Source organism: Hyperoodon ampullatus (assembly GCF_949752795.1).
Source record: "Hyperoodon ampullatus genome assembly, chromosome: 8".
NCBI classification, from domain to species: Eukaryota; Metazoa; Chordata; class Mammalia; order Artiodactyla; family Ziphiidae; genus Hyperoodon; species Hyperoodon ampullatus.
The window spans coordinates 96,424,891-96,450,380 of record NC_136921.1 but is presented as its reverse complement, the minus strand read 5'-3'; the positions used below and the strand labels follow the sequence as shown (position 1 = coordinate 96,450,380).

Genomic DNA, 25,490 nt, shown 5'->3' with positions numbered 1-25,490 from the left:
CAGAGATAAATTTATATAACCTATGGATGACAAACAATTGAGATAATGGAAAATAAAATAGATGATGGAATCATGATATGAAATATGACATGTTCATGTGACAGTCTGACTCTAAGAAGATGAAAGTCAATTGGGATGACAGCACCGTCTTGCTTTTTGGTTAAGAAAAGACATAATTTTTAAATGAGCTATACATTATAAATAATATGGCTTTAAAGCAGTACATGAAAAAGGCTTGGAAGTTTTGAATTTATGGTAAGCTCACTATTTGTCACCAGTGTATATGGCTGCCAGAGAAAGCTAATACAATTTGAGGTCGCATTAATGGAATTAAATTATCTGGAATGAAGGAGGTGACAGGCATAATTGAAGTCTCCATTCTGTTCTGGTCAGACCACACCTTAAATATAAGTTGATTTTGAATGATGTACTTCTAGAGTGATAGAGGCAAAGTAAAGCTTATTAGGAGACCAGGAGTGAATGTGAAAGGACAGGCATAATTGACATTGAAATGTTTTAACCTGGAAAGAGAGAAATTAGGGGTGAGGCAAGGACCTGATAGATGTCTTGAAATATTCAGAGAGTTGTCATTTTTAAATTTATCACAAATAGCAACAAGATATAGAAAAGAATCCATGAATATAAATTTCAATAGAGAAAAGATCTTTCTAATAGACCAGAGAGAAGGTAAACACCCTAAGGAAATGATTCATTCACCATCAGTAGTGTTGGGTACATTTTAAAAAATTATTTAAAAGTATATGGTTGAGAGTCCACCTGCCGATGCAGGGGATGCGGGTTCGTGCCCCGGTCTGGGAAGATCCCACATGCCGCGGAGCGGCTAGGCCCGCGAGCCATGGCCACTGAGCCTGTGCATCCGGAGCCTGTGCTCCGCAACGGGAGAGGCCACAACAGTGAGAGGCCCACGTACCGCCAAAAATAAATAAATAAATAAAAATAAAAGTATATGTATAAGCACTGCTTATGTCTCAAGCACTGTGTTAAGCCCTGCAGATAAGGTAATAAACAAAATAGGCACTGTCACTGCTGCCATGTAGATCACTTCTGGTGTAGTTGGAGAGACAGACACTTAATAAATAATTGAATACTGTGATTACTTGCAATGAAAGAACTATAGAGAATGTGTAACTATTAATAGAGAGTTCATAGCTACACATAATTTAGAATGGAGGGTTAGGGAAAGCTCCTTTCAGGATCTGACCTTTAAGGACAGGGCTTGAATGATAAGTAGTAACTAACCAAATAAAGAATGAGGACAAGAAGGAGGCAAGGGAGAATATTCTGGATGAAGAATGTATGCAGACTCTTCAGGAAAGAGCTTGGTGCATTTAGAAGCTGGCAGAATGCCAGTGTGGCTGGGACCTAGTGGGTAAGGAGAGGAGAGGCATATTGGAGCCACAGGGCAGTACGCTTTCTAAACTTTGCTCTGGAATAGGAATTTTGTCTAAGGGCAGTGAGGAGCTATTGAAGAGTTTTAACCAAGGAAGTGGCATAATCACATCCGGTTTTTAAGAAGTTCACTTTGGGTACAGTGTAGAAAACAGATGGGAAGTAGAGGAAAGAGACTGAATGGAGAGTAACCTTTTATATCCTGGCAGAGAAATGAATGTGACTTGAATTGTGATGGTGACATTGGAGATAGAAGAGGGGAAGGTGGGAGAGGTACTAATGGGGTGCAATCCACAAGACCTGGTGCTCTACTAATGAAGAGAGTGAAGGAGAGAGAGAGAGTCGTTGGAGACCCCCAGAACTCAAGAATAAGCACCTTTCTGAGAAGGGGAACATGAAGGACAAATTGATTTGCTGTGGAGATCAGAAGGTCAGTTTTGAATATGCTAATTTTGATCTCATGATCTTTGATTTCCATGAGATTTCATTTCATTTATTCAACCTATGACATAAGAAAGACATGTTAGATAGATGATTGGATATCTGGAGTCTGGTCAATTTTTAGACTTGCTACAGCAGAATCACCTGGAACTTTTGGTTATTTGGCTACAGCCCAAGACTAATATATTAGAACCTTCAAGAGAATGTAGCCAATCTAATACCCTGAGGTTAGATGCAGTGGAAAAAATGGAAGTGATGTTTGATGCATCACTAGATAGTTGTACTAGTTAATCTTTAAACTTGACAACTTTGAATGACTATAATGTTATGACTAGAAAGATGGCAAGACCAAGAACTAACTCTACTATTACTTTCTAAGAGTAAATGTTCTGATCAAGTCATGAAACATCTCTGAAGGAAGAGAGCCATCTCCAGATTCTTCTACTTACATTGCCAAGTTTGTTTCCCACAATGCTGCCATCTTCGCCAGAAACTAACTGTTGGAGGAACCAGGCTCTAGTCAGAGGCAACCACCTAATGGTTCCAGTGGTCCATGAGATAACCTTTCTTAAGAATCCAGCCAAATCGATGCATCATTCTGGATGGTAACTAATTTTCCAAATCAGATTTTCTCTTTGACTAGAGGGGAAGGGAGTGGGAAAAAGTAAAACTAGAAAAACAGAAGTATACGGATAAGTAAGAACGTAAGAGTTAAAGGGGGATCAAGCAGAGAGAGAAGCAAAGAGAAACAGAAGCAGAGTCACAAGTATGACAATTAGTAGAACAAGGTTTAAGGGACATCCTCTTCCCAGCAGATGACAATGTGGCTGGATTCCCCAGTTCATTACAGTTCATTTATTCAACAAGTTTTTATTGAGCACCTATTATGTGCCAGAAACTGTACTAAGTGCTGGGAATATCAAATGAACAAAACTGTTGTCATGGACACCTCATTCTAGGTACATAATGATGAGTGCCATGGAAAAAATTAAGGCAGTGTTACAAGGACATGGATAGTGATGGTAGGATAGGCAGTTATCAGGAAATGAAGACCTTTCTGAGGAGGGAACATTAGCTGAGTCACCTGTGAGGCCACTGGGTAAAGAGCTTCTCAAGCAGAGAAAGTGGAAAGTACAAATGCTCTGATACAGAAGTGTGTTTGAGATGTTTATAAACCGAAAAAGTCCATGACACTGAACCCCGATGAACAAGGGGCAGCGTGAAAGGAGGTAAGATCAAGAGGAAAGGACAGTGCAGCTCATTCAGGGACTCGTAAGCCATGATTGGATTTTGCATTTTATTCTGAATGCAACAGGAAGTTTTTGAGGATTTTGATCAAGGGGGTGGCATGATTACATTTGTGCATTAGAGGAATTACTCTGGTTTGTGTGTGGAGACTCAATTGTAGAGGGACAAGAGCAGAAGCAGGAGAGCAGTAAGGAGCCTACTTCAGCAGCCCAGGCAAGAAACAGTGGTGGTTGCACAAGGTAGTAGCAGTGGAAGATACGGAAAATAGAGAAGGGGTACATCTTGAAATTAGCACCAACATGAGTAGATGATGGATTGGGTAAGGGGGAGCAGTCAAGGATTACGCAAAGATTTTTGTTCTCAACAGCTGAATAAGATTTATTGAGATGGGGAAAAACCAAAAAAGAACCAATGAGTTTGGTTTTGGACATAGTAAATTTGAGAAGTTTCAATGAATGTCATTCATTCAGGTGAAGAAATTTGATAGCTAGTTAGAAATGGGAGTCTGAAGTTCAGGAGATAAGTTAGGGCTGCAGATATGAATTTGGAGGTCATCAGTCTATCAGTCCTGACAGTGTACCTGCTAAAATGGTTTCCTCTGCTCTATTTCTTACCCCCTACCTACCCATGCACCTTCATAAAGCCTTCATCACAAGAGGTGATCTGGACATGTCTCTGTTTTCTGAGAGCTGGTGGAGCCATAAATACCATAGTAACTGAAAGAGGGAAAAACAAATGAATGTAGGAGCTGGGAGACTAGTCTGTCTGGGCATTTATTGAAATGGCGTAGGCAGAACGTAGCATCTCTCTCCTGGGTATAGGCCTCTATATCCAGTAACTCCTCACTACCTAATACAAGAGAAGAAGGAAGGAGTCTAGCTAGTTTGTTTTGTTTTGTTTTACTAATCAGCTACTCACTGGGTCATTCATGAAGCTCTAGTTGGCCATTTGGTCAGAGTGATTTCTTTCAGAACTATTAATCATATCTGGTGCTACTTTGCTCTCCTAGCAAACGTTTTTTACATTCTAATTGCATGCTCCACTGCAGTCTGAGGAATTACACATTTCAGAGCAGTTATTGATTTTGCATTTCAATAACATTTCCGTTCTAATTCATCTTTTTTATGATTAAAGCTTCTTAATGTGCTTACAATGCACCATATGTTACCATTGCTTAATTTTGTCCCAAAATATTCATTTCTAGCTTTAAGGGACAGGTAGACTGAATAAAATATGTGGATTTAGCTCTCCTCTTTTATCAGTAGCAGGAGACTTTGCTAAGTATTTACAGGTAATAAATGAGGACCTAAGTGGCTTGTAATTATACCCGAATAGCCTCATGAAAGAATTACTGTGCTTTCTCAAGCCTTTAACTCATGGCCAAAAATGATTATCATTGAATGACCATCTTGGAGGGCTCAGCAGTAGTAAGGTTATGGGTAAAAATGAACAATATGACTAACTTCCCTAAATGTTAGCATCCCACATTCTTATATTTGAGAGCTAAATATAAAAACCATGAGCCTTTGGGGCCTTGATTTTAAGATTTTTCCTTTAAAAATAATGCTGTTATTCTCTAAGGACATGAGAACAGTCTTTATTTAGTTAAGCTAACCCAAAATAGAACAGCGGAAATTATTAAATGAGTGAACATATATCTTTCTTTGGGACCCATTCATGCCAAAACTGATGTGTCTTAAAAGTACAAGATGACTTACAATAGGGAAGATATCTTCAAAAATGATTACACTGATCTTGAGAAAGGGATGCCTGATAGCCTCAATAATTACCCTGGAATTAACTACAATGCTGATGATTGCATTATTTACTACAGTCTTATGAACAAGCAAACATTGTATTTTATAGCTGCACAGGACAGAAGTTTATGGAAAGTAGCTATTAATGTGTCCCTTTAGTCCCACCTCTCTTTCAGAGAGAAGCCCCAAATCTAGAGAGGATACAGCGTGGAAAATTTCACTCCCAATTTAGACATCTCTCTAGACTCCAGAGGAAGCTGTTCAGCTGGCCTCTCCTTATAGTTGAAACCGAGCTGTATGACTGCATGATGAGTCACTGGGCCAACAGCCCAAGTGCCAGGCTGGAACACGAGCTACTGGATTGGACACACTCTGCCTCATGTCAGGAATACTGTTGTGTGAGAAATAAAAGAAACCTTCCCTGGAATTGATGTTGGTCAAAATTCTGATACACTTAGATGTTCTTTTAGCAGTTCTGATTTTGTGGGGGAGGGGTGGAAATTCTGGGAGAACGCCAGAATCTGAGCTAGCACTCTTAGTTGCTATTTCAACAGCTGTTATATGTACAGCTAATAGCTGTTTGACTGGGTTTCTTAGAACTGCTCCTGACACAGGGCAGTGAAGCAACACTTTACACTGTATCTCTCTGAAATTCAAGACATACTTTGCTTAAGCCAAGGAAAAAAAGGTAATCGTCTGCCAACACTTGCAAGAGTAATTAGGGATTCTAGAAAAATCTGTTCAGGGAAAACATGTGAGGAAGGGTAAAAGAAAACTTTTGTCATTATTTTGGAAAATCTGAATTTCCAGACTGAGATTTTGAGACATCGCTAGTTGTCCCTTCTTCACCTATTTCACTCTTGATGAAACTAGGTTTCAAATAACATATGTTACTGAAAGTCATGTGACTTTCAGTGAGATAGATCTAGCTTATAAGCAGGTATAAGGCGCCTGAGAACAGCCTGCCTGCCATCCATGAACTCAGCACTCAAAACAACCGGAAACAGTACATGAACAGTACCTTTCATGGCGGGTGGTGTATACACGCTCTGCTTCCTTTGCTTAGGGGATGCATTCTGTGACTGGATAAAGAGAAAAAAGTAATAAGTCTTATGTTTGGATAAAAGGTACAATGTCGTCAGCCCTTTGAGGGAAATAAACACCTAGTAACATTAGTTTATTTTAAAAAGAAAGAAAGAAAGAGATAGTACTAATCCTTTCCATTTTAGAGAAAAGCATAAGTCCCAGGACAAAATAAACTCCAAAAGCTATGTCCATGGTATAATTATATCTGTTCATAGGATTGTCAGTGGTTCTGGAGGGTTAATGAGAGTCCTTGCTAAGTAATATCAGTCTATAATCCTATGGGATTGAGATGTTCAGTCTAATAGCTCCATTTACTTGGAATTACAATGTTGTAATATTCTTCTACATGTTCAAAAGCTCTTTCCTAACAAAACTGCTGCTTAACACTCTTAAGCACACTGGATCAGAATTAATTTATTGAGGCAGAAATTTTTGCACTAAAATTGATACAAATTGGAACAGAGGAACATATTTCAGGGTCAGAACCACAATAATAATATTTAAAGTTTAGATAGAAATAGATATTTATATATGTATAAGGCATTACTTATTATAATAAATTATATATATATGTGGTCTACACCTCGATCAGATTATGTCAAATACTCCTTTTTAATAGTGTGTCTACTTATATTTCAGTGTGTCAAAGGCAGGAGTTTCAGTGTCTGGAGCAATTATTTTTGCTTTGAAAAGTTCAAGTATAAATAGTTACAAGATACTTTTTGAGGATTGTTCTAGACTTTCCATGCATATTAGAAAGAACATAATGTACAGAGTCTGAAGAAAACTAGAAACTGTTTCACAAAGTTGTAAATAGAGCTTGAGGCATCTTTATTCATACATACTAAAGCTTAATTGCCCTCAAAGGAGTCATCAAGATGTTGGTATTTAGCTGATGCAAAAACAACCTATTAAAAAGTAAAAAATTCAACCAAATAGTTACCAAATCCATATCAATCAAAGCAAATGATACAAGCAAATTTCTTCAAAATAGAGTGTTTTGTTACTAGTCTATTATACACAGATGCAGGCAGGGCAACTCTACATTAGTGTAAATGTGTGGATGATTGAGCCTTCTGTTGTACCTCTGCTGTATTCTGTCACATTTGGTTAATTTTAAGAAGTATTCACTTCCAGGTTTTCTTATATGTTTATTTCCATATACATATTCAAAGATTAAGTAGAAAATTAATTCTACAGAAAAGTTGGTTTGTTTAGTAACAGTGGTAAAACTTATTAACTAATAAAAATTATATTTATGTAAGAGTTTAGTTTTCAAAGCATTTCACATTTACAATCTCATTAAATTTTTAGAAAAGTCTTGAGAGATACTTTCTGGTATTTTGTTCTTTCTACATTTTCCACTGAGTTTTGCTAGATGCCTACTCATATGGCCATGGGAATTGAGTATCAAGTCTGCATGAGTCCTACTCAATATTTGTTCCATTTCTGGGCACAAGTTTGCTCATTTTCTTGTATTCTGTGTATCCTATGTTATCAGCTCCCCTAGCCGCCCCCCGTCCCTGGTTCATATTTTCAATCTGAACTCCTACATGTGTATGTGGAGACTGGCCTCAGGATCTGCTCTTGGCTCCACACACCAGAGGACCCTTAAGAGGTGTCTTTCCCCCACCTTCTTGTTCCAGGGTTCCAACATTGGCTGTCCCAATCTGTGATGGTCATACACAACCAGTCACTAAATTGAAATTATCAATACCATATCTTGCCTCTAAAATCAGTAGTTTATTTTAGAAGTTTTTCCAGGGGTTAGTATTTCATAGGTGGAGAATCAAGGGTAGCCTAGAGGTGGAGACTTAATGACACCATTTTACTGTGTGTTCAGTAGGGGAAAGCAAATTAAATAGTTTTTACAATACAGTTATATTGATACCATATTTTATATCACATCAAATCAAACTGGTTGTGTTTTTAGTTGGTTGGACACATTTATACAGAGTATAAGGAAACTTACTTCTGCTTGTGTGTTGGTCACTCTCTTGTCATCTATTTCTGCAAGAGAAGTAGGTGTAATTATTAGAAAGTTGATATTTTTCCTTGTAATATGCACATTAAATTTTCAATAACATGGAACAGAATGATTTAATAATTGCCTTATGCTTATACAATATCCATGGCTTAGTCTAGTGGCTGAGAGGGCAGGGGGAGGCAGAAAGAAATAGTTTCCTTCTGAGATAACCCTCTCCCACAGGTTTAAAAAAGGCAATAAAAAAGCATCCCTCCTGAAATTCCAAATTGCCCAACTTCCAGCAGTCTGGAAGGGGCACCAGAGAAATGCCTCCTAGAACAACTGTTGGCATCATCAACCTCACAGTGCTAAGGCGTAAACAACCTCCTCTCCTCATGGATTTTGCAGTACTGTCAATTAACTGTAGCCTCTGTCAATTTTCCTTAAGTTTGCCAGTAAGCAGAACAAACCTACTTTTCCGCTCAGCCCAATCACTGACTCTAAAAGAGGCACCCTCTTTTCTGTATGCCCCTGGAAAGAATCAGTAACTTTGTCAGAAATATTTCTTGTGACACTTCTAGGGCAACTTCCACATAGTCTGTGTAAAAAAACAGTTGTGAGGAAGGGGAGAGAGGAGGAAGAGGTGCTCACATACTCCCCTTCCACAGAGCGAGGACATTCTAGGCTGGGCTTCTTTCCTACCTCCTCACCTCTTTTGCATGGATTCTGCCTCTTGGCTTCCAGGCCCAGTTGACCGTTCCTCACTTTTAGGTTAGTCCCACAGCTGAGAAATTGATGCCATGGTTTAAATACTGAACGAGACATTCATCAAAGAATGTCTAAAAGCGAGTATAATTGTAACTTTGGTTTGTAACTCCGCATTTTGTTCTCTACATAATTTAAGAGGCTAGTGAATTTAAAGAATTATTAGTTTATGTTTTGGGGTACATAATGTATAAGGATGTAATTTTGTGATATAAATAACCATAAGGGGTTGGGACAGAGGCATAAAAGAAGAGTGTTTGTATGTTATTGAAGTTAAACTAGTATAAATTCAAATTAAAGTGTTACAACTTTAGGGTTTTAAATGTAATCCCCATTGTAACTACAAAGAGAACAGCTATAGAATGTACACAAAAGGAAATGAGAAAGAAATTTAAACAATTCACTACAAAAAATTAACTAAACATGGGGCTTCCCTAGTGGTCCAGTGTTGAAGAATCCACCTTCCAATGCAGGGGATGCAGGTACATCCCGGGTCGGGGAACTAAGATCCCACATACCATGGGGAAACTAAGCCTGTGCACCGCAACTACTAAGCATGCAAGCCACAACTAGAGAGCCCGCATGCCACAACTAGAGAGAAGCCTGCATGCCACAACGAAAGATCCCATGTGTGGCAAGTAAGGATACAGCCAAAAATAAAATAAATAAATAAATACATATTTTTTTTAAGTAAGCATAAAAGAAGACAGAATTCAGGAAATGAGGGACAAAAAAGCTATAAGTCATATAGGAAACAAATAGCAAAATGACAGAAGGAAGTCTTATTAGTTACTTTAAATGTAAACAGATTAAAATCTTCAAAAGACCAAGATTAGCAAAATGGATAAGAACATATGATCCAATATGTACTACCTACAAGAGACTCACTTTAGATCCAAATATACAAATAGGGTAAGAGTCAAAGGATAGAAAAAACAATTCTATGCAAATAGAAACCAAAAGAGAGCAGGATGACTATACTAATATCAGACAAAATAGACATCAAATCACAAAAAGTTATGAGACAAAGAAGACATTATATATTAAGAAAAGTTTCAATATAGAAAGAAGATATAAAAATTATAAACATTTCTCTACCTAACAACAGACCATCAAAGTACCTGAGGAAAAACTAACAGAACTGAACAGAAAAATAAACTGTTCTGCAGTAATAGTTGGAGACTTCAATACCCTACTCTCAAAAATGGGTAGAGCAACCAGAAAGAAGATAAGCAGGGAAACAGAAGACTTAAAAACTTAATAAATCAAATATATCTAATAGACATATATAGAAGATTCTACCAATTACAATTGCACACATAGTCTTCTCAAATGTACATGGGAACTTTTTCCAGGAGAGACCATATGTAAGGCCACAAGTTAAGTCTTTTTTTTTTAACATTTTTATTGGAGTATAATTGCTTTACAATGGTGTGTTAGTTTTTGCTTTATAACAAAGTGAATCAGTTATACATATACATATATCCCCATATCTCCTCCCTCTTGCGTCTCCCTCCCTCCCACCCTCCCTATCCAACCTTTCAAGCTGTTCACAAAGCACAAAGCTGATCTCCCTGTGCTATGCGACTGCTTCCCACTAGCTATCTATTTTACATTTGATAGTGTATATATGTCCATATATACATTACCACTCTCTTACTTTGTCCCAGCTTACCCTTTCCCTTCCCCGTGTCCTCAAGTCCATTCTCTAGTAGGTCTGTGTGTTTATTCCCGTCTTGCCCCTAGGTTCTTCATGACCACTTTTTTTTTTTTTTTAAGATTCCATATATATGTGTTAGCATATGGTATTTGTTTTTCACTTTCTGACTTACTTCACTCTGTATGACAGACTCTAGGTCCATCCACCTCACTACAAATAACTCAATTTCGTTTCTTTTTATGGCTGAGTAATATTCCGTTGTATATATGAGCTACATCTTCTTTTTCCATTCATCTGTTGGTGGACACTTAGGTTGCTTCCATGTCCTGGCTATTGTAAATAGAGCTGCAGTGAACATTGTGGTACATGACTCTTTGAATTATGGTTTTCTCCGGGTATATGCCCAGTAGTGGGATTGCTGGGTCATATGGTAGTTCTACTTTTAGTTTTTTAAGGAACCTCCATACTGTTCTCCATAGTGGCTGTATCAATTTACATTCCCACCAACAGTGCAAGAGGGTTCCCTTTTCTCCACACTCTCTCCAGCATTTATTGTTTGTAGATTTTTTAATGATGCCCATTCTGACTGGTGTGAGATGATATTGCATTGTAGTTTTGATTTGCATTTGTCTAATGATTAATGATGTTGAGCATTCTTTCATGTGTTTGTTAGCAATCTGTATATCTTCTTTGGAGAAATGTCTATTTAGGTCTTCTGCCCATTTTTGGATTGGGTTGTTTATTTTTTTGATATTGAACTACATGAGCTGCTTGTAAAATTTGGAGATTAATCCTTTGTCAGTTGCTTCATTGGCAAATATTTTCTCCCATTCTGAGGGTTGACTTTTCGTCTTGTTTATGGTTGCCTTTGCTGTGCAAAAGCTTTTAAGTTTCATTAAGTCCCATTTGTTTATTTTTGTTTTTATTTCCATTTCTCTAGGAGCTGGGTCAAAAAGGATCTTGCTGTGATTCATGTCATAGAGTGTTCTGCCTATGTTTTCCTCTAAGAGTTTCATAGTGTCTGGCCTTACACTTAGGTCTATAATCCATTTTGAGTTTACTTTTGTGTATGGTGTTAGGGAATGTTCTAATTTCTTTCTTTGATATGTAGCTGTCCAGTTTTCCCAGCACCACTTAGTGAAGAGGCTGTCTTTTCTCCATTGTATATTCTTGCCTCCTTTATCAAAGATAAGGTGACCATATGTGAGTGGGTTTATCTCTGGGCCTTCTATCCTCTTCCATTGATCTATATTTCTGTTTTTGTGCCAGTACCATACTGTGTTGATTACTGTAGCTTTGTAGTATAGTCTGATTCCTCCAGATACATTTTTCTTTCTCAGATTGCTTTGGCTATTCGGGGTCTTTTATGTTTCCATAGAAATTGTGAAATTTTTTGTTCTAGTTCTGTGAAAAATGCCAGTGGTAGTTTGATAGGGATTGCATTGAATCTGTATATTGCTTTGGGTAGTAGAGTCATTTTCACAATGTTGATTCTTCCAATCCAAGAACATGGTATATCTCTCCATCTATTTGTATCATCTTTAATTTTTTCATCAGTGTCTTATAATTTTCTGCATGCAGATCTTTTGTCTCCTTAGGTAGGTTTATTCTTAGGTATTTTATTCTTTTTGAGGCAATGGTAAATGGGAATATTTTCTTAAGTTTACTTTCAGGTTTTTCATCAGTAGTGTATACGAATGCAAGAGATTTCTGTACATTAATTTTGTGTCCTTCTACTTTACCAAATTCATTGATTAGCTCTAGTACTTTTCTGGCAGCATCTTTAGGATTCTCTATGTATAGTATCATGTCATCTGCTAAAAGTGACAGCTTTACTTCTTTTCAGATTTGGATTCCTCTTATTTCTTTTTCTTCTCTGATTGCTGTGGCTAAAACTTCCAAAACTATGTTGAATAATAGTGATGAAAGTGTCAACCTTGTCTTCTTCCTGATCTTAGTGGAAATGTTTTCAGTTTTCCACCATTGAGAATGATGTTTGCAGTGGGTTTGTCATATATGGCCTTTATTATGTTGAGGTAAGTTCCCTCTATGCCTACTTTCTGGAGGGTTTTTATCATAAATGGGTGTTGAATTTTATCAAAAGCTTTTTCTGCATCTACTGAGATGATCATATGCTTTTTCTCCTTCAATTTGTTAATATGGTGTGTCACATTGATTGATTTGCGTATATTGAAGAATCCTTGCATTCCTGGGATAAACCCCACTTGATCATGGTGTATGATCCTTTTAATGTGCTGTTGGATTCTGTTTGCGAGTATTTTGTTGAGGATATTTGCATCTATGTTCATCAGTGATATTGGTCTGTAGTTTTCTTTCTTTGTGACATCTTTGTCTGGTTTTGGTATTGGGGTGATGGCGGCCTCGTGGAATGAGTTTGTGAGTGTTCCTCCCTCTGCTATATTTTGGAAGAGTTTGAGAAGGATAGGTGTTAGCTCTTCTCTAAATGTTTGATAGAATTTGCCTGTGAAGCCATCTGGTCCTGGGCTTTGGTTTGTTGGAAGATTATTAATCACAGTTTCAATTCAGTGCTTGTGATTTGTCTCTTCATATTTTCTATTTCTTCCTGGTTCAGTCTCAGAAGGTTGTGCATTTCTAAGAATTCGTCCATTTCTTCCAGATTGTCCATTTTATTGGCATAGAGTTGCTTGTAGTAATCTCTCATAATCCTTTATATTTCTGCAGTGTCAGTTGTTACTTCTCCTTTTTCATTTCTAATTCTACTGACTTGAGTCTTCTTCCTTTTTTTCTTGATGAGTCTGGCTAATGGTTTATCAATTTTGTTTATCTTCTCAAAGAACCACCTTTTAATTTTATTGATCTTTGCTATCGTTTCCTTCATTTCTTTTTCATTTATTTCTGCTCTGAGTTTTATGATTTCTTTCCTTCTGCTAACTTTCGGGGTTTTTTGATTTCTTTCTCTAATTGCTTAAGTGTAAGGTTAGGTTGTTTATTTGAGATATTTCTTGTTTCTTAAGGCAGGATTGCAGTGCTATAAACTTCCCTCTTAGAACTGCTTTTGCTGCATCCCATAGGTTTTGGGTCGTCGTGTTTTCATTGTCATTTGTTTCTAGGTATTTTTTGATTTCCTCTTTGATTTCTTCAGTGGTCTCTTGGTTATTAAGTAGTGTATTGTTTGGCCTCCATGTGTTTGTATGTTTTTCAGATTTTTTCCTGTAATTGATATGTAGTCTCATAGCGTTGTAGTCAGAAGAGATACTTGATATGATTTCAGTTTTCTTAAATTTACCAAGGCTTGATTTGTGACCCAAGATATGATCTATCCTGGAGAATGTTCCATGAGCACTTGAGAAGAAAGTATATTCTGTTGTTCTGGATGGAATGTCCTATAAGTATCAATTAAGCCCATCTTGTTTAATGTGTCATTCAGAGCTTGTGTTTCCTTATTTATCTCCATTTTGGATGATCTGTCCAATGGTGAAAGTGGAGTGTTAAAGTCCCCTACTATGATTGTGTTACTGTCAATTTCCTCTTTTATGGCTGTTAGTATTTGCCTTATGTATTGAGGTGCTCCTATGTTGGGTGCATGAATATTTACAGTTGTTATATCTTCTTGGATTGATCCCTTGATCATTATGTAGTGTCCTTCTTTGTCTCTTGTAATAATCTTTGTTTTAAAGTCTATTTTGTCTGCTATGAGAATTGCTACTCCAGCTTTCTTTTGGTTTCCATTTGCATGGAATATCTTTTTCCATCCCCTCACTTTCAGTCTGTCTGTGTCTCTAGGTCTGAAGTGGGTCTCCTGTAGACAGCATATATATGGGTCTTGTTTTTGTATCCATTCAGCAAGCCTGTGTCTTTTGGTTGGCGCGTTTAAGCCATTTCCATTTAAGGTAATTATCAATAGGTATGTTCCTATTCCCATTTTCTTAATTGTTTTGGGTTCGTTATTGTAGGTCTTTTCCTTCCCTTGTGTTTCCTGCCTAGAGAAGTTCCTTTAGCATTTGTTGTGAAGCTGGTTTGGTAGTGCTGAATTCTCTTAGCTTTTGCTTGTCTGTGAAGGTTTTAATTTCTCCGTCAAATCTGAATCAGATCCTTGCTGGGTAGAGTAATCTTGGTAATCTTTTTCCCTTTCATCACTTTAAATATGTCCTGCCACTCCCTTCTGGCTTGCAGAGTTTCTGCTGAAAGATCAGCTGTTAACCTTATGGGGATTCCCTTGTATGTTTTTCCCTTGCTGCTTTTAATATGTTTTCTTTGTATTTAATTTTTGATAGTTTGATTAATATGTGTCTTGGTATGTTTCTCCTTGGATTTATCCTGTATGGGATGCTCTGTGCTTCCTGGACTTGGGTGGCTATTTCCTTTCCCATGTTAGGGACGTTTTCAACTATAATCTCTTCAAATATTTTCTCAGTCCCTTTCTTTTCCTCTTCTTCTTCTGGGACCCCTATAATTCGAATGTTGGTGCATTTAATATTGCCCCAGAGGTCTCTGAGACTGTCCTCAATTCTTTTCATTCTTTTTTCTTTATTCTGCTCTGCAGTAGTTAATTCCACTCTTTTATCTTCCAGGTCACTTATCCGTTTTTCTGCCTCAGTTTTTCTGCTATTGATCCCTTCTAGAGAATTTTTTCATTTCATTTATTGTGTTGTTCATCACTGTTTGTTTGCTCTTTAGTTCTTCTGAGTCCTTGTTAAACGTTTCTTGTATTTTCTCCATTCTATTTCCAAGATTTTGGATCATCTTTACTATCATTATTCTGAATTCTTTTTCAGGTAGACTGCCTATTTCCTCTTCATTTGTTAGATCTCATGAGGTTTTACCTTGCTCCTTCATCTGCTGTGTGTTTCTTTGTCTTCTCATTTTGCTTAACTTACTGTGTTTGGGGTTTCCTCTTCACAGGCTGTAGGTTCATAGTTCCCATTGTTTTTGGTGTCTGCCCCCATTGGCTAAGGTTGGTTCTTTGGGTTGTGTAGGCTTCCTGGTGGAGGGGAGTAGTGCCTGTGTTCTGGTGGATGAGGCTGGATTTTGTCTTTCTGGTGGGCAGGTCCACGTCTGGTGGTGTGTTTTGTGGTGTCTGTGGACTTATTATGATTTTATGCAGCCTCTCTGCTAATGGGTGGGGTTGTGTACCTGTTTTGTTAGTTGTTTAGCATAGGGTGTCCAGCACTGTAGCTTGCTGGTCATTGAGCGGAGTTGGGTCTTGGCGCTGAGATGGAGATCTCAGGGAGATTTTCGCCGTTTGATATTACATGGAGCTGGGAGGTCTCTGGTGGACCGTTGTCCTGACCTCGGCTCTCCCACCTCAGAGGCACAGCCCTGATGCCTGGCTGAAGCACCAAGAGCCTGTCATCCACACGGCAGCTATGAGGTGTCTCCAAAGAATCCACAAATGCCCAAGGTAGCAGGAAGAGCATTCAGGACCTTGACACATGAGGACAGGGTGTCATTAGCAGACCAATTCGGCCACATCTTGCCATGGTTAACACTGCACTGTGGAAATCAGCGTGGGCCCTTCAACACCAGTGGGGATAGTGAGACAACTGAATGAGGAGATGCAATGCTGAGCTTGAGACCATCCAGAGGCATAGGCAGAACACTGGGTACCTCCAAACTCCAGAACTCCACACTCCAGAGGCCCTTCTTTAGACGTGCTGCCTGCAAATTAAGTCTTAATAGATGTTAAAAGGTATCCTAAAGTGACTTCTCCAACCACAATGAGATGAAGTTAGAAATCAGTAACAGATAAGACTGGGAAATTCACAAATTAGTGGAAATTAAACAACACACTCTTAAACAACCAATGAATCAAAGAAGAAGTCATAAATACAACATACCAAAACTTAAGGGTCACAGTGATAGCAGTGCTAAGAGAAAAATGTATAGCTGTAACTGCTCACATTTAAAGTCAAGAAAGATTTCAAATCAGCTGCCTAACTTTACAACTTACAGAACTAGAAGGAAAAGAACAATAAATCCAAATCTGAAAACCTGAGAACCAGGGAGGCTGATGGTGTAAGTTGTGGTTCAAGTCCACTGGGCCTTTGGACTTGAGCCAGAACTTACACCATTGCACCCCCTATTTCTCAGGCCATCAGATTTGGACTGAAGCTATACCATTGGCTTTCTGGGACTCTAGCTTGCACATGACAGATTATGGGACTTCTCAGCCTCTGTAATCATATAAGCCAACCCCTTATAGTAAATCTCTTTTTAGATATTCTATTGTTTCTGTTTCTCGGGAGAACCCTGAGTAATATAGTCATCAAAAATGGAAAGTCTGAGAAACTGTCATAGCCAAGAAGAGCCTAAGGAGACGTGATAACTAAATGTAATGGTGTATCCTGGATGAGAACCTAAAACTGAGAAAGGGCATTGGGTTAAAAATGAAGGAAATCTAAATAAACTATGAGCTTCAGTTAATAATAATATATCAATATTGGGTCATTAATTGTAATAATGTTACACTTTAATGACTAATATAAGGTGTTAATACAATAATAGGGGACCTCTCTTCAATTTTTCTGTAAATCTAAAACTCATCTGAAAAAACTGTCTATCAATAAACAAACTTAAACAAAAGGAAAAAAAGTAAAAGTACTAAACACACCAAAATATTACCCCCTGAAAATATTTTTGTTATTATTGTCAGGATTCTGTATGTGATTTGAAGAACACCAGATAGTCATTATTAGAAAGTAAGTAATGTAACTAAAAAGAAGTTCGTGAAAAATATATAATTTAAGATATTTTATATGGGGCTAATTAAAGAATAGAGAAAAAAGGTATGGTTAAGGAAATGAAGAGAATATTTTAAACTTCAGTTAAAGTTGTTAAAAGCTGATGCAAGCTAGGGTATGTTAGTCGAGAAAAAGAGGAGTGAAATGGTTTTCAAACAAGACCAATGATAATAACAGCTCTTGGTTTATTTATTGATTAGATATGGAAAGAGAAGGACCAAAATATATTTTAAAAATACTGATAGTACCTTTTTGATTATGCATATCCTCCAGTTTGCTGCTTTTGTGTGTTTGTTCCTCATATCCAGAATGCTCCTTCCCTCAAACCAAATACTGCCATCCCTCAAAGTTCTCTTCAGATGGCATCTCTTCTGGGAAATCTTTCCCAATTCATGCCTCCCCTGTTCCCAACTGGAAGTCATCTCCTTCACCCAGTACTCACAGCACTTCCTCTATACCTGTATCATTGTATTCATCATTATATACCTTATACTATGGTCATTAGTATTTTATCTCCTCAAATAACCTATAAAGGAATGGAGATTAGTCTCCATGCTTGATTCTTCCACAGCTCTTAGCACAGTAGCATGGCTGACACATAACAGCTTGTCAAATAAATATACCTAGTGCCTACATTTCATAAAATAGACCCTCTGTTTGCTGCTTGTCTACAAAATAAAATACAAAATAAAATTGTAGCACAATTACTTACTCATACTAGGTGCTAAATAAATAGTTTTAACAAATAAGTGTTTGGTTTAAAAACTTGTTAAGGTAGAGGCCATACCTCCTATTTCTTTAAATCAGTTTATTAGGTCATTACTAAAGCAATGGTACAGACACTCAAATTCTTATAAATATCACCTAAGTTGTTGACCTAGAGATTGTCACACTGAGTGAAGTAAGTCAGACAGAGAAAGACAAATATATATCACTGTATGTGGAATCTAAAAAAATGGTACAAATGAACTTATTTACAAAACAGAAAGAGAGTCACAGGTGTTGAAAACAAACTTATGGTTACCAAGGGGGAAGTGGGAGAGGGATAAATTGGGAGATTGTGATTGACATATACATAGTACTATATATAAAATAGATAACTAGTAAGAACCTACTGTATAGCACAGGAAACTCTACTCAATACTCTGTAATACCTATATGGGAAAATAATCTGAAGAAGAGTGGATATGTGTATATGTATAACTGATTCACTTTGCTGTGCAGCAGAAACTAACACAACATTGTAAATCAACTACACTCTAATAAAAATTAATGTAAAAAAAATGGGATCATATATACTAAAAAACAAACAAACAAAAAACCAAAAGGGAATCTTGGAGGAAAAACAAGGATATATGTCTTTGTTCTGTTAGTTTTTAGAGGTTGAGAAGACAACAGATATATATCTAGGTCAAGAATAATATATATCATAAGAGAAAATTTTTTAAAGTGACAGATAGTTAAATTTAATATATTCTTTTATAGATATCAGCCTCAGACAATAACTAAAACCATGGAAATGCATAATTTACTCAGGATATTGGCTGCAGAAGAGCACTGACCCATATATAGAATGCTTTGGTAAAAAGAGATAAAATTTCTTAGAGTAAAACCAAAAGATACAGACTTTTGATGAATTTAGATAATAGAAGGTGTGAAGGGAAAAGTCAGTTTAAAGAGTCCTTTCAATAAAAAGAGTTTTAAGTTTATGCTTTGAAGACTTCTGGGCTCAAAAGCAATAACAATGACAGATTAAATATAAAAAGAAATAACTAAAATGATGCAGTCACAGTTCAGAATTAGTCAAACATCTCTATGGACTCTAAATATAAGAACAGAAAAATGCAACAAGCAGGTAAGAAACCATGGGCCTGAAAGACTTTTTTTTTTTAAATTTTTTTTTTGGCTGAGTTGGGTCTTCGTTGCTGTGCATGGGCTTTCTTTAGTTTTGGCGAGTGGGGGCTACTCTTTGTTGCGGTACGTGGGCTTCTCATTGCGCGGGCTTCTTGTTGCGGAGCACGGGCTCTAGGCACGCCTTCTTCAGTAGTTGTGGCATGAGGGCTCAGTAGTTGTGGCACACGGGCTTAGTTGCTCCACGGCATGTGGGATCTTCCCAGACTAGGGATCGAACCTGTTTCCCCTGCATTGGCAGGCAGATTCTTATCCACTGCACCACCAGGGAAGCCCTGAAAAGCTTTTTAGATCTAGGAGGAGGCAGAGACAGCTCAGAGTTCTTTACCCTTGAGAAAAGAGATTGACTTCATGTGAAGGAAGGAACAAAAGCCAGGCTTGTTGATTGGAACCAGAAGCAGGGCTCTCTCACCTATGCTGAGAAAAAGCACTGATCTGTGTATCCAGGGAGACAAGAAAGCAGACAACTTGGGACAAGCCACTATGGGCTCAGTGACTTTATCTGCTCTGTTTCTAATTTCACCATGGAACAAGAGTCTTAAGGTCCAAATTAAGACCTGATTCCAGATTAAAAATTTGTAGTGTTCAGTGGGGAAAGGCTCAAGAACATTAACAAAGAAAGGTGAACACGGTGGGGGAGATTTTTACTCATGATGAATTGAAAATTAAAATCTCAAAACACGAGAAGAAAAGACACATTTAAGAATGATTGCCAAAAAAGCAACTGGAAGATGAATTCCCTCCAGATGAAATGAAAACTTCAGAACAATTTGAAAATGTCTTTAAAATGAATATATTTGGTACCCACAAAGAGAGAAAGAAGAAAGTATATCTATTTCTTAAACATCAAAAAATGTTGGGGCTTCCCTGGTGGCGCAGTGGTTGCGAGTCCGCCTGCCGATGCAGGGGACGCGGGTTCGTGCCCCGGTCTGGGAAGATCCCACATGCCACGGAGCGGCTGGGCCTGTGAGCCATGGCCGCCGAGCCTGCGCGTCCGGAGCCTGTGCTCCGCAACGGGAGAGGCCACAGCAGTGAGAAGCCCGCGTAACGCAAAAAAAAAAAAAAAAAATGTTGAAACAAGATTAGGCTAAATTGAAACAAGAACAGATGGATATAAAAAGAAACAATTAGAAATATAAGTTTAATCATGGAAATTATAAACTCAATAAAGGTGTAAATCTCTAGACTGCTAAGTATAACTTAAAAACCTTGGGCATTATATATAAAACAAACATAAGGAGTCTCTAAAAGGCAGAGAGAAGAAAACAGACCAACCAGGGACTTTGAACCTAAGGAACAACATAGCAGCAATTCCCTAGGCCTCCTTTTGACTCATATCCTGGATTAGATGCTGGAGAAGCTGGCAGTTCAGAAACACTAATAGTAACAGACAAAAACAAACAAACAAAACACTCAAGAAAGCCTACTTTCTAACCAAAGGACCAGGAAAGGGACACCTACTTTCTAAAATACTGAAAACTTTTAGGCATTAACTGCTCTTCTTCCTTCCTGTTTGAGAAAGCCAAATGAGAAGGTGGCACTTTCACAACCATCTAGTTGTAATGAGGCAGCCTGAGAGAAATGACACCTTATTTCTCCTCCTGAGTTTTCTACATTACGTTTGACAATTGATGGAATAATTTTAACATTACCTGATATGGTTCTCAGTGTATGTAGAGAAAATACTTAAAATATTTTAAATGAGAGAAAGTAGAGACAAAGAGAAATAGTTTGTATTCTTCACTAAAACTGAAGAGACTGTGATAAATTATTTACATACAGTAGAGCAATCACTAAAAAATCTGTACAAAGGTGTACACTCAGAAATCACTGTAGATAAATCAAAATGGAATTATAAAAAATGTTCAAGTAAACTACAGGGAGATATAAAAAAAAAGAATACAAAAACAAAGAGAGAAAACAAAACAAAAACCAAGCCCTAACTCAATGAATAACTACATTAAATTTAACTGACCTAAATATACTAATTAAAAGATAGAGATTGGCACAGTGGATAAAAAATCGAAATGACCTAATTATATACAAGGGCAATATGTGGAGTGAAAAAAGATCAATTTCAAAAGGTCATGCACTGTATGATTCAATTTATATAACATTCTTGAATGACAGAATTATAGAGATGGAGAACAGATTAGTGGTTGCTAGGGATTGGGGATCATGGGAGAGAAAGGGGTGAGTATCACCATAAAGCTCTAGCAAGAGGGAGATCTTTATGGTCATGGAATAAGTCTGTTTTTCAGCTGCAGTGGTAGGAATCTACACATGAAAAGTGGCATAGAACTATAAACACAGACAGTAACAATGTCAATTTCATGATTTTATTATTGTACTACAGTTACATAAGATGGGGGAAACTGAGTAAAGGGAAGCTTGTTTTGTATGATTCAAAAATAACTTCTATTTCTTCCCTATTCTGAAGTTTTGGAAAGTATCCAAAAAAAAAGGAAACATGTTACATTTTATTTAGGATTCAAACATATGACTTTTCTAGTTCACTCATCTGGGAGCTGTTCTAATTAGCTGACAGGAATTTAGTCTATTTTAGTCACCTGTCAACAAATTATAATCATACGTGTTTGTTATATAATAATGTAATCATTTTATTTTACTGAAAATATTAGAACTCATTAAGAAAAACTTAATATTTTGTGATTTCAGTTAGACCAAACAAATACTAATCCCAAAATGCAGTGACTAATTTCTTTTTTTATTTGTACATAATTTTTTAAAATTGAAGTATAGTTGATTTACAATGTTATGCCACTCTCTGCTGTATAGCAAGGTGACTCAGTTATACACATATATACATTCTTTTTTTTTAATATTCTTTTCCATTATGGTTTATCCCAGGAGATTGGATATAGTTTCCTGTGATATACAGTAGGACCTTGTTGTTTATCCATTCTAAATGTAATAGTTTGCATCTACCAACCCCAGACTCCCCGTCCATCCCTCTCTTTCTCCCCCTCCCCCTTGGCAACCACAAGTCTGATCTCTATGTGCAGTGACTAATTTCTTTTCCTCAGTTTACAGAATGGCCGGTTGAAGCAGCAAAGTAACATCTTGCTTTGTTGCTGCAGTGATATCACATTTGTCACTGTGAGGGGAATGTCAAAGGAGAAAGTAGTGTGGCCAATCATAAACCAGTTCGGCAGAATTCACTTGAATTCAGTAGGATTGAATTTCACAAAACTACCATCATAGTGTGTAATGACAAGTCACACAAAAGAAACCAGCTAGATTATTTCATTTATCAAGGCACTCCTTTGGCATTGTCTAAATGTTACTACTAGCTGATAGGGTGAGCGCCAAGTATGCCTGATCTAACAAGAGGAAGGAAAGAGATTTCCCAATAGTTTTTTCATTCTATGACAGAGAGTATAGGTTTGTTTTAGTTGATACTTGTTTTTTCTGACCACTTCAGCATGGATCCAAGACTCTGGTCACCGAAAACATATGCAAAATATTATTATAAATATCCTGTTTAATTGCTTTTGTGGTCAGTGGCACTAATTTGAACCTACTTGTCCATCATTTAACTGCAGTGTGATCAACTCAGTTTGCATAACTTCTCTTCCTTGCAGTAGTTGTCATAAAAAACATGATTTAATCACTACCATAGGAAAGTTTAGGAATGAACACTGTAATGGCCTCCTTTAAATGCCTCTTTGCCATCCATATTAAGGTCTCTATTGGATTGTCTCTTTATAGAAATACTTGAGATGGTCACCCACTTCCTTCATGCTATAACTAGCACATATCAAAGCCTACTTAAGGAAATAATAAGAAAACCAAGTGAAATAAATTCTAAAATCTAAGAAAATTTTTTATATGGAACACCTATATTCTAGTTGACCAACATGCTAAGACACCACCAGGCTCTTGGCTGTGTAGGCTCACTTCATATGATAAATTGACTCATACCACAATTAACAAAAAACTGAGTGAAAATTGATTCAAGGCTCTTTAATTTCCTGCCAATTAAGCTTTTTATTTATGTGGAATTAAGCATTCAATATATTAACTTAAAGCACTTTCCATAATTTTTATGTTTTTATTAATAACTGAAAAAATTATTGCATCCATCCCATATTAAGCAATCTAAGACAGTGCCTCTGCAGACAGATCCTTCTCAAGGCAGTGATTGCAAAAGCAGAGGACACTGACACCTTTACACTTAAACTGTAATTATTCAAAACCATCCCTTAAGACAAATCTTGGAAAAATGATCAGACTAATTTCCTGAATTACTTGAACTAAAAAGAAAAAAAAAAAGCTAAAATTTTTATTTATATTGCTAAAATGTTTATATGCCCACGTGCAGCAATGAAGACCCAAAGCAGCCATAAATAAATAAATAAATAAATAAATAAATAAATAAATTTATTAAAAAAAAAGAATGGGAAAAACAGAACAGAGAATAACAAACATTTGAGACACAGTCAAAAATGTGTAAAATAAGAGTAATTGGAGTCCGAAAAGTAGAAGAGGGAGAGAAATGGAGAGATAATGGTCAAGAATTAAAAAACAAAGAAAAAACACCAGATGACACTGATACAAGAAGCTTAACAAACCCCAAACAGAAACAGGAAAAGCAAAAGGAGAAAAAGGAAAATTGTGTATAGCCATATGATAACAATACTTCTGACGGCCAAAGATAAAAGAGAAAATCTTAAAAGCAGCCAATTAAAAAAAAAGTCTTCAAAAAGCAATAAGGTGGACCAAAACAACAAAACAATGGAATCAGATGGTAACATTTAAAGTACTGTTAACCCAGAATTTTATATGCAGTGAAATTATCCTTCCACAGTGAAGGTGAGTCATCAAATCATGCTTGCTCTAAGACACAGGTTTGGTTTTCTTAAAATATATATTTCTTTCTTTGGGTCAAAACTGAAGTAGTAAAGCTCCTTGGCTAATTTCTAATTTTAAGGTATTGAAAATTAAAAATTTTTCTAATTTCCCTTTGAGTGTAATTATGGCGATATGGTTCCTGAAATATTTCTAATAAGAAAAGTTTGTTGTATCTTTATTTTCATAACACCATTAGGAATGCTCAGCATATCTTTCAGTTATATGTTCCACTCCGTTTAAAAAATGGACTTATCTACTTTGGCAGAAAACTGAGATACTATCCTAAGTATAATTATATATTCACTCAGCATTCTTCTAAATTTTTTCTAGCACTACTCTGTGGGGAAAAAAATTAATTCTGTTCCACAGAGGAGTAGCAACATAGAACAGCAATGTAGTCCTCTTTTTGACGTGCTCTAGAGATTTAATCACATTGGTGCCATCTTCAACAGTCTCAGAAGGAATTTGCCATCAGATCACTGAAAACAGCAGTGAAATCTAAATTACCACATGTAGGCTGATTCTCTATGTTTGTATCTACTATGTTTGAATACATTTTTTTCAGAGACCCTTGGATCACAACTATTGATGAGATAATCTACAGTTGAGCCATACAGGGAGGGGCAGAGTCAAGGACAAAATTTCCATAAAGGCTTTAGGTTTACTAGTTCGAGAGTGATCAGTGACCCATAAGCCTTCAGAACTGAATGAGAATAAATCAAATACAAATGAAAGAAATTGCTGTGCACAGCTCAGCTATTCGTTTTGCATGTAAATTTGTCATTTCCTTGTGGTTTTAGCATTCTAACATAGAATCCATCAGTTTAAAGTGCCAGAGAATTCTATCAGGTATTTCTTACAATAGGTGACTAGAATATGCCCTATTTCATTCTAGTAGGGCTTTGTAAAATCTCCTAAGACAGCTATGGTAAAGCCTCTGTTTTTGACTTATTATCAAACTCTTCACTTTCCAAAATGAGCTCTATTCATGAGCCTTCTTGCTGAAAACCTGCTGGGCTCTGTTGGAGGCCTATCATTTGGGGCTGTGAGTTAAGCCACCAGGCAGTGGTTTCAGCTGTGTTTTTCTTTCAGCTGTTAGATTTAGTGAAAACTGGGGCCCAAATTGAAACCACCAGAGCAATGAATTTATATGCACTGGAAAGGGGGATGCGGGGAAAAGAAGCAAACAGTAGGGAGAGTTTCACCCTGTTATGCCAAGATTCACACAGCTGTGTTTTTCTTTTTATATTATTTATAGCTTTCCACTTTTAATTGACGAAAGTAGGGATATAACCTCATTACCAAATAGATTTTTATCTCTCAGAGCCCCCCACAAAAATGATTCATTTTAGTGGCAGCCAATAAGAACCAGGTACAAAGTATTCTGTGTGGAAATAGTGAAGGAGATGACAAGGAAAACACAAGATGGATCATGTTGGTTTATTAAGAAAGAACTCTCAACCAGTAATTGTCTTATGATAGAGGTTAGAAATATTCCAAACTACCTTTATACTTGTGTTTCATGATTTCTGCTGCTACTTCCAAACACAGTAAAAGAAGAACAGAAAATCAGATCATTTAAAACCTCAAAAGTCTGTTTTTCATTAGTATTCTCGATTTTTATAAACTTGGTTTCTCTTATAAAACAT

The 25,490-nt window shown here is 36.9% G+C and overlaps 1 protein-coding gene across 3 annotated transcripts in view; it reads right to left on the bottom strand.

The window, feature by feature from the left end:
* Nucleotides 1–25,490, bottom strand: part of PPP1R1C (protein phosphatase 1 regulatory inhibitor subunit 1C) — a gene marked incomplete at both ends in the record, with an annotated part of 119,669 nt that overhangs the window by 45,383 nt on the left and 48,796 nt on the right. For 2 of the 3 annotated variants that reach the window (XM_079709921.1, XM_079709922.1), the window contains 2 exons: nucleotides 5,878–5,938; nucleotides 7,915–7,952. The exons of the other annotated variant lie outside the window; for it this stretch is intronic. In XM_079709921.1, the coding sequence (XP_079566047.1) occupies nucleotides 5,878–5,938; nucleotides 7,915–7,952 (99 nt within the window). The remainder of the gene's footprint in view (nucleotides 1–5,877; nucleotides 5,939–7,914; nucleotides 7,953–25,490) is intronic. 3 annotated transcript variants of the gene reach the window in all.